The following is a 15,169-nucleotide window of genomic DNA, read 5'->3' as shown; positions in this document are numbered from 1 at the left end:
GCCTGTTTGGTTCATTTTTCTGTGTGGAGTCTGTGGACTGGCTATCTGTCCAGGTTCTAGCCTGACTCCGATGACAGCTGAGATAAACTAAAGTGGTTTAGAAACAGGTTTAGAAAAATGTATCTTAATGTTTTGAAATAACGCTTCAGGAGTTTCTCCAAAACAATTTGTGCTTGCACATTGCATTGGAAAGTAAACTTCACGGAAATATGGGTTCCAGAGGTGTTCTTGCAATATAACAATGTTCCTACATGACTTAGGTTGCAGGTTTGCAACCTTAAAGTATGCTGCCTTTTATAGAAAGAGGTTTGTTTTAGTATTTTGTTTTGTTTTGATTGTATCGTCATTGACTTCACCTTGGTAACTGAGGCCGGTAGACCCCACCGTTGGGTTTTCTGTATGCGTTTCAGCATTCAACTGACTGACTGGAGTGAATTTGCTGGGATGTTTTGAAGGTTTTCCACTTGTGAACAAACGTTTCACAAGATTGCTGATGTCTTTCCTCTTTGGCATGTTGTTACCACACACACCAGAATTAACGAGAGAACTGCAAATATCTTCGCTTTCATAGAGGTGCTTATACTTGATGACTAATTAATCACAGGTATTTTATAGGGGACTATTCATCCTCATAATTCTTAAGGACCCAGCAAGGACGTACTTTTCTGCATGTTCTGCATTTTGGTCACTCAATAATGACCCTGTAGAATTTAGTTATTATTGTTGTGAAGTTATTGTTCATCTGAAGTTGTATTTCCTTCATTTTTAGACCAAGTACAGAACAGATGGCTTTTTTCCTTGTACATAAAGTACATAACATCCTTAAAATGAAATAGTCCATTTCCTTTTTTTCACGGAGCTGTACATTCAGTCCCACTGAGTCATTATTTAGACTGACAAATAAACTTTGTTGCATTTTTTTTCTAAGGGTTATCGTGTTTCTCATGTTCGGCAGGAGTTTCATCTCCACAGGTGTCAGTGATTTCATTTTCTAACTGCTTCTCTTTCTGTCCTCGTGCTTCTTTTCTCCTTACCTTATATTTCCACTTTTGTGTCTTTTCCATTATTTTAATGACTAAAAAAAAAAGACTCCTCCAGACTTGTTTCAAAACTTTATGTGGTTGATAAAATGTGTTATTTTGGACCATGCACCAGTAAGATGCTTGCATGTGTCTTTCCATCACTCATTTGTATTTGAATCAGCTTTTATCTCTTTCATTAAAAGTTCCTTCTCATTGTTATTCCCTCTCGACATGTTCTTCTTCCTGTTTCATTTTTCTCTCTTGGTTACACTCTGTCATTTTATCTCCACATACTTAACCGTCTCTCCCTGACTCTTTGAACAAAAGGATGATAAGCCATTCTGGGTCCCTGTGTGCATTCCTTTCTCTTCATCCTTTCGTACATTAGTATGCTAACATTACATTTGCTGATTAGATAGCCGGCTTCAAGGGTGAACCCCCCCTTCATTGGCCCTTCCCTGTACAGTATGTGCGTGTGTGTGTGTGTGTGTGTGTGTGTGTGTGTGTGTGTGTGTGTGTGTGTGTGTGTGTGTGTGTGTGTGTGTGTGTGTGTGTGTGTGTGTGTGTGTGTGTGTGTGTATAAGCGCACTTTAACCACACAATGCCAGACCATCTCTTGCTCTCGTCAAGGCGATGCGCCTTTCCTGCTTTATAGATGGAATAATAAGAATAGCTTCCCATATGACACTGCGTCATTCTTAATTTCTCTAATACAATAAGGAGGAGTTGCTGTCTCCTGCTCACGTTTTTGCTCTTTTTACCTTTCAACCATTTTCTCCCTCCTATCTCATCTTTTAATTTTCACAAATGTATCTTTTCCTCTCCCTCTCCTTGTGCATTACCCCGTTTTCAACTTCCCTCTAATTATTCCTCATTTTATCTCGTTCTTATTCACTTATATCACTTTTGTCTTTTCTCATTTTATTTCTTATTCCTTCTTGTGAATGTATTCCCATGTGGGACTAATAAAGGAATTCTTATTCTAATTTAACATTTATTTATTTATTATTTATCGATTTTATTCTTGTCTTCTTCCCGTACCTGCTCCTTTTCTCTTTGCTTTATCTCGATATTGCTCTGTCACTCAGGCGTCCTACCTTTTTGTTTTCTCTTCTGCTCAGTGTGCCGACGAAATGCCAGAAAAGCCTACTTGCTTTTCTGATTTTCTCTTCAAGACGGTCTACGTCTGCAGCTGCAGCAGTAGTCTCTTCAACTCTGTTGCTTGTTGCATATCTTTAGGCACCTCTAGGGGGGGCTGGACCGCCCTAGTTCGGGTCGCAAGACATCGGCCTTAGCAGAACGGCTCAGACTTCTCTTTTCCCAGACACCTCCCAAGCTAGCTGAGAGATGTAATCCTTCCAGCGTGTTTATGGTGATGTGGAGTCCTTCAGAAATGGCGGAGATTCTCTACCTGTCTTTAAGTCTGGCTATTCTATAGAGGAAACAACTTTCAGCTAGTTCTATCCACACTCAGTCTTTCAGACAATACCCACAGTTCCTGACCATGGGTGAGGGTGGGAACGTTAATCGAGCAGTAAACAGCCTTGCTGTTATGTTTCAGTTCAATATCGTAATGAAAAGAGAGATCTTGGCAGCTCCTTCACACTCTGCTGCAAACCGCCGCGGTGCAAGCTCAAGATCACGATTCAGTGAGGCGAACAGGAGCACATCATCAGCATCCAGCAGAAGTGTAATCCTGCGGTCAACGAACCAGACCCCCCTCTGGTTTTCTTTCATCAAACTTCACAACCAACTTGAAATAAACTAGCTTTAAGCCCTGGTTTATTTTGAATGTAGATTTAATACAGTTTCACTTTAAAATATGGATTTTCAACCTGCTCTTTGCCCATCTGGTATATCTTTGATCTTGATTTGTTCTACTTCAAACAAGGTGAATGCTTGCTGGGGACTGAAACACAGGGTTTTCTATTGTTCCATGGTTTCAGGTTAAGGCTTGGGAGTGACGTAGCTCACCCTCTTTTGAAAGACATGTTCACAGGCACTGTGACATAGCCTCATACACAATCTTGCATTTAATAAATTAATAATACATGAGAGGACCTTCCTGTGGATCCACCACCTCCACCTGTAGGAGACTTTAGAAGGGTCTGAAATGATTGGGCAGCAGGGTTTTTATATTCTGAAAAACTCTTAAGCAGAAAATAAATGTAAAAAAACTGGAGTAGCCTGGACAGCAGCAGATTGCTTTTTTATTTTCATAATTTTTATCAACTGGTTCGACCTTTTATTCTAATCTATTTCCACTGAGCAAATGATGTCAAATGTTAAGAGTGGAGCAGTAGCTCATGACTGAAATCCTTCACTCACCCCTCTTCTAACAGGCGCCGATGTTCTCCTGGCCGCGGCTGAGGGATGCAGACCCCGTGCTACGCTGCGAGATGGCTTCCACAGGAGAAGTAAGCCCCTCGCAAAAACACCACCCATCGCTATGGTTATTTTGCCAAAATATAGATATGAATTTGATCTTGTCTTTGCCTAAGTTTTAAAAAAAATATCTGTGTTTCTCATATGTGTCCGTTCGTCGCAGGTCGCGTGTTTTGGACCAAACATTTATTCCGCCTTCCTGAAAGCTATTCTCTCCACCGGCTTTAAGATGCCGCAGAAGGGCATCCTAATTGGGATTCAGGTAAGACTGCAGCCATCTGGAGCTCTTCTTCCCTCCTGTTCCTTTTTCCTTTGGTGCTTCCTTCCCACAAGACACGGAACACCAGGTGAATATTGAGCGCTGCTCTAACCCTTTTAAGCTATTAGCTCCATGTTAACAGCTCAACTTTAACCAATCATTTAAAAAAAAAAACTTGTTTTAATTAAAACTGTGACCAGGCCTTGAGACTCTTTGATTTGATGTGGTTACACCTCCGAAATAAGAACTACAACGGTTCAAAACAATTTACAAGCAGTACAAAAACAATTTTCTCATCAACCAAACTGTCTGTCAAGATGACGGTGGAGTATGGAGAAATTGATTCATCCTCCAACCTCCAGCCACTAAGAGACGAGAGAAAAATGGCTGGCAAGCTCTTGAGGCAAAGCTGACAAGTTTTACATCCGATGAAGTAAAAATAGAAAATGAAACCTAAAAAAGTATTAAAACTAATTATCTAGCTTGATTTTTACACATTTCTACTGCGGGGGGTCAGTCTCACAGTTGTGAGCAGACAAGGATTAAGGATCAGAGCTACTTCCTCTGCTAAAAACAGCAGACTTTAACTCTTCAACTTAGAGCTTTCACAGTTTAGTTGAGAGCAAAACATCCTAAAGGATGTTGAACACTGGACTCAGATCCAGTGGAGTGGCAATGTGGCTGAAACCAGATATGAAACATGAAATTGGGAGCCTGGAAAAGCTGCAGAAATGAACCGCGGGACAAAATGTATGGTCCCAAGACCAAAAAAAGGAATCATGAACCTCACATGATCTGGATAGGCGCCATTGATTACAAGTGTTTTATATAATCTTGGAGGTATGTTTTATAAAGCCAGAGTCTTTAACTTCCCCCCTCCCCCAATAAAACAACAGCTGAATGAGCATCCTTTTTTTGATAATTCCTCTTTTTTTTAATATAATTTATAATTGTTTTAAAATAATTTTGATAATATTTTTTTAATTATTTTATTTTTAATGATCTAATATAATATTTTTTTAATATAAATATATATATATATATATTTTATTTTTTTATTTTTTCCTGCTGTTGGAAGATAAACAATAACCTGTAATATTGGGGAAATAAACAAATGTGGCAGCAGTCGCTCACACTTTCTGCCCTCATGGTCCATATGTCACATATGTTCATTAATGTGAGATTTTGTTTAGGATTTTTTTTTTTAAACCCTGCATAGACTCAATAGAAAAACAACGTTTGTATAGATCTCTATAAACTAGAGCAGTGATGCAGGAATGTCCACATGAATGTTACTTGCAGTGTGAAAGTGCTTTGAGTGCTCAGTGAGATAAAAATAAATAAAAGCTCTAGCCATATAGTAATAAAGTCCATTTACCATTCCCCTTCCTCTGAGGGTGCAAAGCTGGTTCCCGTTCTCTTTTGCTAAAGGTTCCTTCAAGTAACCACAAAGCATATGCTATGTAAATGTATTTCATGGTAGTGGTAAGTTAAAAAGAAAAAAAAGTCTACAGATAATAGTGTAATAATACTAATAATAATAATGTATGGGGATGCACATATTTGAACAATTAAATGGAACTAAATATATAAGCGGTGTCAGAGCCGTCATCTAGATATGACAGTATGAGCTACACACATGCTTATGATTCTGAGAAAAACAGCTGGGAGTCAGTTGAAGTCAAGGTTACTAGCCAACTTTTATAAAATCGGACTGGAAATGACCAAAAAGAACCAAGACACGTCTCAACTAAGCTACATTAAGATAAATCACTGATCTTTTCAGAAGAAAACAACAAACATGCCAAGGACAAGAATTTGAATCCCCAGTTAAAAGGTAGGCGAAGAGATTTCTTGATAATGTCAAGTCTGTTCATATATGAAACAGAACAGTTATTAAAAAGCATGGAAACGCTTCCTCCTCTGCTCCCTGCCCCATCCCGACCTCTCCCGACCTCCCTGAAGCCTTGCAACTATTCTCCATTTCATGTGCATCAACTCCCCTTATCTGTGATTGGTTTGACCAATTGCTGTCACGGTTTTGGAGGCAGGCTGGATATTTTCTTTTTTTACAGTCCGCTTACATCATTTGCAGCTAGTGGATGGTGACAATGGATGATTAGAAATTGCCTACCCTACCTTTAATAATCAATAGTGTTGCGTTTGTGATTTACAATCGACAGTGTCTTATGATGTCAAAAAGAAGACTAAAAAAGGAAAATGGAGACCTCACCAAGGGAAATAAAAAAAGACACTAAAATAAGAAGCAATATAATTAAATTGAAAAATTGAAAAAAGTGTGAACTTTACTCACAATAGTCCTTATTTAAGACTGTTAATGGTGTCACTTTTAAAGTCTCGGATGTCAAGTGAGCGCCCGTCCTCGCATGAACCTAGTTAAAATCTGAAAGAGCCCTGGAAATTGCTTTTTCTCTTCTGCTCCTCTTCAACTTTATAGTACAATTAAGTCAGAATAAGACAAGCCGCTGAAGCGCAGACCTGCTTGCATCACACATAAGAAGAGTCATAGGTCTAGTGTGACAACTGATGAACTACCGAGTATTCAATCCATTAGTACAGACAGTTATTACCATTATTATTATTATTATTGATCACAGATTTAAAGGTTCATTTAGCTCACGATTTAACACAATACATGTAGGATTCACAGTTTCATGTATGAAAATCTTTTCTAGGCTGATTAAGAATAGTCCGTGCAGCAGATTGCTTTTTATCTCCTTGGGTAACAACAGATATATAAAAATCAATCGCACATACCATTTTTTGCTAATAGAAAACTAGTTCCATTTCAGGGTTTAGACGTGTTGCACCACAATAAATTACAGAAGACAACAAAACCCAGATTTGACATTCTGACATGGCCAATCCTCTCCTTAATTTGTATTATAATCTACAAACAAAGCCACAAGTTTGAGGCGCACCTTCATCTGGTTAATGGAACGACGTCAAAGAACAGGAGAAGCAATAATACAACAAAAAGTAAAAGGAATGAAAAAAGTCTGATTTTCAAAATACCTGGATATGATCCAACATCCTTCAGTAGACATCATCATATCGTATCTAAACTAAAAACACACTCTTACAAAACATATAGTACTGTGTCAAATACTTAAGCAGGTGCGAGGAAATGCTGAAGAGTAAGAATGATTTAAAAATGTAACATTTGTTTTTCTTATCAATTTGGGGGAGTGGGTGGTTCCCAGGTCCTGCTTTGGGCCCCTGAGCAAGGTCCTTAACCCTAACTGCTCCTCGGGCTGCTCTCTGCTACTAGTCTCACTAGTGATCAATTAAAAGCAGAGGACGAATCTCCCCTTGTGGGACGAATAAAGGTTTAAAAAAAGGGGGAAAAGTGAAGAAAAATCTCAGTCAAATCAGTATTTGGTGTGAGCATCCTTTCCCTTCAATAATGCATCAGCTCTTCAAGGTAAACCTGCACAGCCTTGGTTTTTTGCAGTATCATAGTCAGATGTAGGATTATGCAGGTGCTAATGGTCTGCACTGTCATGTATAAGTGGGAACACAGTCATTAACTGAAACAGAAACATCTGTCTTAAACTGGCCGGGGAGCGGGCAAACCCTGCAAAAAAGCTGAGATTGAGGAAGATAGTTTAATCTCACCGGTCATACAACACGGCAAGACTGAGCAGAGCAACAAGACACATACAGTATGGAGACGACTTCAATGGCTAATGAGCTCAAAACTCTCCACCAGTCAGAACTGAACAAGCCTTCTGGGCGGAGGTTGAAAAGTCTCAAAGTACAAAGAAAAGGAAGTCCAGGCCTTGATTCAAGCGTTTGGGGAGGACAGAAGGTAGTTGTACTGCATCAGCAAGGTCTCTCCCAGGCAAATAGTTCAAAGTAGACAGCAGTGTCAAGATGTACCGTTCAAACTCTTCTGAAGAAGCACAGAGAAGCGGGAAACATTAAGGACCATAGACGCTGCGGTTGGTCGAGGAAACTTAGCGCAGAAGATGAAAGAGGCATCAAGCTTCCTTCCCTGTCTGTGCAGCAGTGTGAACCTGTTACACCCATCTACAGTCTGAAAAAATAAGATGAGAACAAAAAAGCCCTTACCTCTGATGTGGAGACAAGGCCAAAGACTCAAGTGCGCATGTTAACGTAATAAGTGGGTTACTGAATAATGGCAGGAGCTACTCCGGACTGATCAGAGTTTTAAATGTTTGGCTGTGGCAGAAGGCACTTTATTTTCCGAAGGGCTGAAGAACAGAACGAGTATTTTGGGACTGCATTTCATCAAATGGAGATGGGGGTGATGTTGAGATTAATGACGTCCTCAATGCTAAATAACAGTTAGATCCGTATCCACAGTACTCAAGTTGAGGGGGGATGAGGGGAGATGGCTTCCCCTCTGAAATAAAAACGGTCCAAATCATCCCCCCTGTAAAACTGCCATCCCCCCTTTCCATCCATTATGTCATTTCATCAATTAATGTGGTTTTACTGCTATTTCAACATAAATAACACGAGAAAAATAACTTATTTGACAATTTTCACCTGTTTCAAGTAAATTTTCACTTGAAATAAGTAGAAAAATCTGCCAGTGGGACAAGATTTATCTTCTCATTACAAGCAAAAAAATCTTGTTCCACTGGCAGATTTTTCTACTTACAAATTGTTGTTTTTTCCAGTGATGAGTCTTGTTTTAAGTGTAATGAGATTTTTTTTACTAAAATTAGACATTTTAACTAGAAATAAGACATATTCTTTTTAAGATTTTGAGTTTTTGCAGTGATCCATGTTACTTATCCTGTGAAGGACAGAGTCATATTGATAAGTTCAGAAAACTGTTTTTTATTGTTGTGTTTTGATGTATTTGACGTAAGCCCAGTGGATATTTAAAGCTTACAGAAGGCTGCATTTAACTGCTGCTATGTCATTCCTGCAGTATTTCTGCAGGTGTTTTGGTCAGTGCTATTATTTGTAATATATTATATTATTTGTAATCAGCACAAATTATCTGTCCCCATATGATAAAATCCACCATCCCCCCTGATTTTTTTTTTTTACAACTCAAGTACTGCGTATCCATGATGCAAAAATATCAAGGATCTGTTTGATTGGCTCCAATTTGATTCTGCAGCAGGACAACGACCCCAAACACTCAGCCAATGTCATTATGAATTATTAATATTAATAATATTAATACTGTCATTTAGCAGACGCTTTTATCCAAAGCGACTTACATCTGAGAGAAAGATGGTCCGGCCCCCTCAGAGCCAGAATCTCAACATCATGGGGTCGGCCTGGATGACATGAAGAGACCGAAGGATTTAAGGCGGCCTGTGTTTGCACACGATCTGGTTTTAGAACGACTGAGTTTCTAGCAAGTGAACCTAAAAAGATGAATGCTGTTTGAAGGCAAAGAGTGGTCACCGAATAGTGACTTGATTTAATTTCTGTTCACTCACTTTACATTCTAGAAACTATAATGAAAAATGAACATTAGCATTCTTACTACAGTTTCACAGCACTGTATCTTGCTAGGAACTTGTGACATTACGAACAGAGAAACAGTGAACTGCCTAATCATCTGTATCGGGTATGTTATCTAAAATGTTATAACATTTAACGCTCTTTTTTCCCCCCATCCAGCATTCTTTTAGACCACATTTTCTAGCTACAGCACACCAGCTGAAAGAGGAAGGCTTCAAGGTGAGTGTGGAAAGTTCATTTATTTCACACTCTGCAGCTCAGACATCTATTTGAAACTTGGAATTGCTTTTTGGGGGGTTTATTTTAAACTTAATTGATTTGAAGGAATAAAAAGCAAAAGTTCTCCTCGCTCTCTAATATATCTATTTTTTAATTTGTTTGTGTTGTAACGTTGCCAGCTCTACGCCACTGAAGCCACCTCTGCCTGGTTGAGTGCCAATGACGTACCTGCCATTCCAGTAGCCTGGCCCGCTGAAAAAGACGGAGAAAGCGCGTTGCCCAGTATAAAGAGGTCTGAACCGGTCTTCGATTTCAGAATGAGCTTTAGTTCTCGCACAGGCTTTGAGGCTAACATGTCCCTCTGGTTTACTGTGAAAGTGATGCATGTATGTGATATGAATTCTGACTGATCAGGGCTACATTTGGATGTCTAATTAGCATAGCATACTGCACTGAGACCCAGAGCCAAAGTCCTTTCATTATCTCCGTAAGGTATAGACAAGATCAAAGAGGGTATGGCAGACTCTGGAGTCGGGAGACATTTCATTTGCCTGAAAATGGCTTAAATGGGATCAAGACAGAAGCCAGGATCATTCAAAAGTCAAGAAATATGACCACTACGTTTTAGCATAGATTTAAAAAAAAAAAAAAAAAAAAAGTATATTTCTATCAATTGGGAAATACAGTAAAGATAAAACTTGGCTTGCATGTCACAAAAAGAATATAAGTAAAACCCACAGACAAGGGGTGCATTAGCAAAATGTGCATTCCCAGTAAGAACAGATGGGCAGGATAATGTGATGGTAGAAACTGGGTATAGGATGGATTGGAAATTTGTTTAAAATCAAATATGTTCACTTTTCTTTGGAAGCTGACGTATAAGCAGGCCGACTTTAAATAACTCCCCCAACATAACTGCCCTCTACGGTTCAAAGATTTTTTTGTTGCAATGCCATTTTACAGTATGACACCAACTCTGACAACAAAACCTTCACTCTAATTTGCCGTAACTTCAGTTTACCAGAGTTTGTGTCGCAAGGGCTGCAGTTAAAGCAAAAAGACCCGGACCTCCCTCTCCCTAGGCGCTTTTTCACTAGAACTTACTCGGCTCGACTCAACTCGGCCTGGTTTCTTTTCCATAACAATTCAGCACCTGGAGCAGAAGTAGGAGGGTTGGAGCGAAGCTGCTGTGACGTATTTGATTGTGTATCTAAACGAAGAAGACAACAACACTAAAGATGTAGAACCTGGAGTAGATGATATATGTGCTGCTGGGTCTGTGACTTGTGTTCGATATCAAGTTAAAACATGAGAGTGAGAAAAGCTTCAAGCGGCGACGCTTTTTAATTTTTTTGTTTGTCTGTCTCTGCGCTACTGAAAAGTCAGCTGGAGGCGCGAGCAGCTATGAAGGGACAGAGCTCCTGGTAGATCTGGTCGTTCCTTATCGCCCATCTAGATCCCTTTTTAATTCTCTCCTCAGCCACCAGGTTTATGAACATCTGCACCTCAGAGTTCATGAAACAGACTTCTGCTGCCATTGCCTGATAAAATGAACAAAAAGCCGTGAGTCGCTTTTTCGCTGATTTCCGCCTCTTGACTCAGACGTCCCGACCCCCCCGACCAATCGGTGGCCTGTAGTGTGATGACGTCAGATACAGCCGACTCAGCCGCTTAGAACCTCGGCAGAATAGTTAGAGAAAAGATATCTACTCGGCAAGTAGACCCCTAGTGGAAAAGAACCAAACCGAGTCGAGTCAGGCTGAGTAGGTACTACTGGAAAAGCGCCACTTGTCCCTGCCCACCTCCTGCAGCGCTACCAGAGGAACACCTAAGGTGTGCTCCCAAAACGCAGAAAGGTGTAATCCTCCCAGTGTGTCCCGGGTCTGCTTCTAGTCGGTTGGACATGCCCAGAACACCTCAGTGGGGAAGCATCTACGAGGCATCCTTAACACATGCCTGAACCCCCTCAACCGGGTCCTCTTGATCCGGAGCAGCACTGGCTCTGCTCGGACTCCCTCCCGAATCACTGAACTTATCTCCGAGCGAGAGTCCAGCCTCCCTGTGTAGGAACATTTCAGAGCTGGAGATCACAGCTCAATGAAACCCACAGGAGAATATCATCTGCAAAAAAACCGAGATGGATACCACAGTGGTGGGGCTCATCTCCGGAGGCGACGAGTCCGCCTACAGGGGTGAGGTTGTCAGGTTGGTGCAGGGAGAACAATGTGATCCTCAACACTTCAAAGATAAAATAGCTCCTAATAGACTACAGAAAAACAATGGACCTTACACAACTAACCATCCGGGGAGACTGTGTGGGGAGGGTAGCTGATATCCGTTTCCTGGGGGTCCACATTGAGCAGGGACTCACGTGGAACCTGAACACCTTTGGGCTGACAAAAAAGGCCCAGCAAAGACTGTACTTCCTGAGTGTCCTCAGGAAGTACAATATCGAGGACAAACTGCTGGTGTCTTTCTAAAAGTGCTCCATAGAGAGCATACTGACGTCCTGCATCCGTCTTTATCCGGTTTACCAGCAGCACGGTGGCTCAAAGGAAGGCTCTCAAAGGGTTGTGAATTACAGCCCCAAAAATGATGGGCTGCCCTCTCCCCTCACTGGAGGACTTGCACAACGACGCCTGTATTAAAAAGGCACAACAGATCACAAAGGACACTTCTCACACTCTGTGTTTGCACTGTTGCCCTCAGGTAGACGGTACAGAGCAAATAAAAACAAGAACAACCCGATTTAGAGACAGTTTTTATCCTACAGCTGTAACAAAACTCAATCCACTCAAAAACAAACTGTTGACTGATATGAGGGATTGTGTGCATGTGTAGGCTATTTTTAATGATTTATGGATTTTAATCAGTTATTTGTTTTATTTTATGTTGAGTGTACATGTTTTATATAGTATAGTATTTATTTATTTGTTTTTTAGCACTGACTGATGGCACTTTTCATGTCATTGTTATATAACTGACAAAATTAAGATTTAATCTAAAAAAAAAAAAATTGAATCCATATGGACACCTAACTGGATGTCTCTGCCTCTTAGCTGCACATAGACATTCTCTCTATAGAAGTCTAACAGACTCAGCACCCCGTGCTCCTGCAGCGCCACCTGCAGGATGCCTCCAGGGACACTTTCAGATGAGTTTTCTAAGACCACAACACACATGTAGACCAATTAGACCAACTCCCATGCCCCCAAGGACCCTAGTGAGGAAACAGTGGTGGTCCGGTGGGCCACGGAGGAACTCGCATCCTTCCCCCTGAATCTGAAATCCCACCATCAATCAGACTGTCCTCCAACATCCTTCCACAGGACTTACCCAGAAGACCGAGGATTGTGATTCCCCTGATACTGGAACAAACGCTCCACTACACCCCCCCCCCCCCCCAAGGCTGCCAGTCCAGAGGCCTCGCCCCGGGTGTCCACGTGCTGCGGCTAAGACATCTCAACCAATACGACCCTCATGCCAGCCTTCATCCACTCTCAGGAAACATTTAGCTGCTTATTAAGATATTCAAAAAATATTTAAATATCAAATATATTAAAATAGCTTTTTTTGGTTTGAATACAATCAAAATTATTCTAAAAAATAAATACAATAAATAGAAAAATAAATAAAATTACCTTATGTGTTCATGGAAGTACAAAAATATTCATTTTAAAACTGTTAAAGCCAGAATTGGGAGTGTTTTTTTTTTAATTTCAATATATAATAAATACAAAAATATATAATTTTCCGTGTATTATTTCATATGTCAGATATCAAGGAGATATATGGAAAACGTTCATATTTTACATAACCAAAAGCAACCTTCAGACCTTAGTTTGCCTAACTGGGTTGTTTGGCAGGCTGTGCTCCACCTCTGGCACGGTTACAGGAGGCGTAGCCTCCAGAAACTGGGGATTCAAGGTTGAATTTAATACTTTACATCACCTCTGACACTGTTTGTGCATGTTGACAGATTGATTAGGGAGGGACAAATCGACCTGGTGGTCAACTTGCCCAATAACAACACACGCCACATCAGGGATAACTTCCTCATCCGCAGAATGGCCGTCGACCACGGCGTTCCACTCATCACCAATTACCAGGTCAGTTAACGTCATGCTGCCGTTGCAGTTTCTAGACTGTGTTGTAATTGATTGGATTCTGTTGTTTATTTCTCGTTTGTTAGGTGGTGAAGTTGTTCGCTGAAGCTATCCTTTACGCAGGTGAACTTGACACGACCAGCCTGTTCCACTACCGGCAGAAAGAAAAAGAAAGATTGAGTCAGCAGAGCTAGATCCCACTCGCCCCCTTGGTTAATGTTGTAAAACAAACTCACCATGGCCTAAAAGACCATTTTTTTATCAAGAAAAATTGGTACCAGAATCCGATGATGTCACAGAAAGAAAAGATAAACACCTGTAACTTATAATTTAGCTCTGCTTCATGATCAACTCCCCATATTTTACGGGATATTTGTCATCATTGAACCACTTTTGTAGGCATCCTCCAACCGCACGCATGTATTCATCCTATGAGGCAAAGCCTCTTGCATTAATTAAAGTCAGTCAACTGTTAACGTTGAGTTATATGAAAACAGATTTTACACCAGATTTGAATCAAGTTTAAAAAAAGATCAAAAGGTCCTTTTTAAGGAAAATTCATAAACTTAAAAAGTTAATCAAAGTGATTCTTCTCTACATGGCAGTCTAAAGAAAAGAAATAATGAGTTTCTGGTAAATAAATATTTATGTCACAGCATATAACCAAGTAATTAAAGGCTGACTTATTCTAAGATATTTTAGAGAGAAAGTCTTGCAGAAGATATAATAAAATACTAAGTTTGAATATTAATTTCTACTGTTTGCCCAAATAACTTTTTGCTCATTTAATTTTTTTTTTAATAAGTGTTACAAATTCCCTACAAGTAAATATGTATTTTTAGCGTAACATATATGATGAGATGAGACATTTCAAGGAAAGGCCTGGAACACTGATGTAGAGGTTTGGTCGATGAAGGCTGCTGCGTTCATATTTTTGGAGTCTTCTCTGTTTACAGTAAGTCTCAAACTGAACGCCTCTGCATTTTAATGATCACAGTGCAATTTTGACTTTTTTCTTTTTTTTTTTTTTTTTACTAGACACTGTAAAGGAATATTAATACCTTACAGGTTCACATTTTGTTGCTTCTTTTCATATTTGTGTTACAAGAATCTGTTGAACCACAGCAGAATCGTCTCTCACATGCTCCGTGTATTCATTTTTGAGTCTGTTCATTGTACAGTGGATGTGCATTAAATTCAGGTTACTGTGTCTGACGTCTCCGTTCTGAAGGTGTGTTTGCATGTAACACAACTGCACTGGAAAACTAGTTGACCTGCCAGACTGACACGACACCTTATTATTAAACAAGTAATTGTGGATGGGTTGGGATTTATAACCCAGCGTAGCTCAAGTGTCAAGGAGGGACTCAAATCGACCTTCAGAGGTGAAGATTTATTCACATCTTTCTCCATTTCCATTTGTTGAGATCAAACAAATGATTAGAAGCATAAACAATGATTCATTTGTGAAACTTCTAACAAAGTCCTCTGCCCTCGAAGCACATTTCCATGTCCGCCATAGTTTGTAGCTGTGATATTAAGAATTAAGAAAATGCTGGACTGCTTCGTCCTGAACACTTTTCCTGCATCATGAGTCAAAACAAAGGAACAAAGTGTTGAGAAGTCTGAACAAACAAGCGAACGTTTCAGAATCCAAACCTACAAGCCAGTAAAAGCAGCTGAAACTAACTCATCTTTGTTGT

The 15,169-nt window shown here is 40.0% G+C and overlaps 1 protein-coding gene across 2 annotated transcripts in view; it reads left to right on the top strand.

Moving 5' to 3' along the window:
- The window catches only part of cps1 (carbamoyl-phosphate synthase 1, mitochondrial), a 98,179-nt gene extending 83,507 nt beyond the window's left edge, over positions 1 to 14,672 (top strand). For both annotated transcript variants that reach the window (XM_061723737.1, XM_061723738.1), the window contains 6 exons: positions 3,365 to 3,439; positions 3,571 to 3,669; positions 9,301 to 9,360; positions 9,540 to 9,652; positions 13,340 to 13,469; positions 13,553 to 14,672. In XM_061723737.1, coding sequence (XP_061579721.1) covers positions 3,365 to 3,439; positions 3,571 to 3,669; positions 9,301 to 9,360; positions 9,540 to 9,652; positions 13,340 to 13,469; positions 13,553 to 13,660 — 585 coding nt within the window. In that variant the 3' untranslated portion in view covers positions 13,661 to 14,672. The remainder of the gene's footprint in view (positions 1 to 3,364; positions 3,440 to 3,570; positions 3,670 to 9,300; positions 9,361 to 9,539; positions 9,653 to 13,339; positions 13,470 to 13,552) is intronic.
- Positions 14,673 to 15,169: the final 497 nt, after the last annotated feature.

Source organism: Cololabis saira, chromosome 6, assembly GCF_033807715.1.
Source record: "Cololabis saira isolate AMF1-May2022 chromosome 6, fColSai1.1, whole genome shotgun sequence".
Taxonomy (NCBI): Eukaryota; Metazoa; Chordata; class Actinopteri; order Beloniformes; family Belonidae; genus Cololabis; species Cololabis saira.
This window is presented reverse-complemented; position numbering and strand designations above follow the sequence as displayed.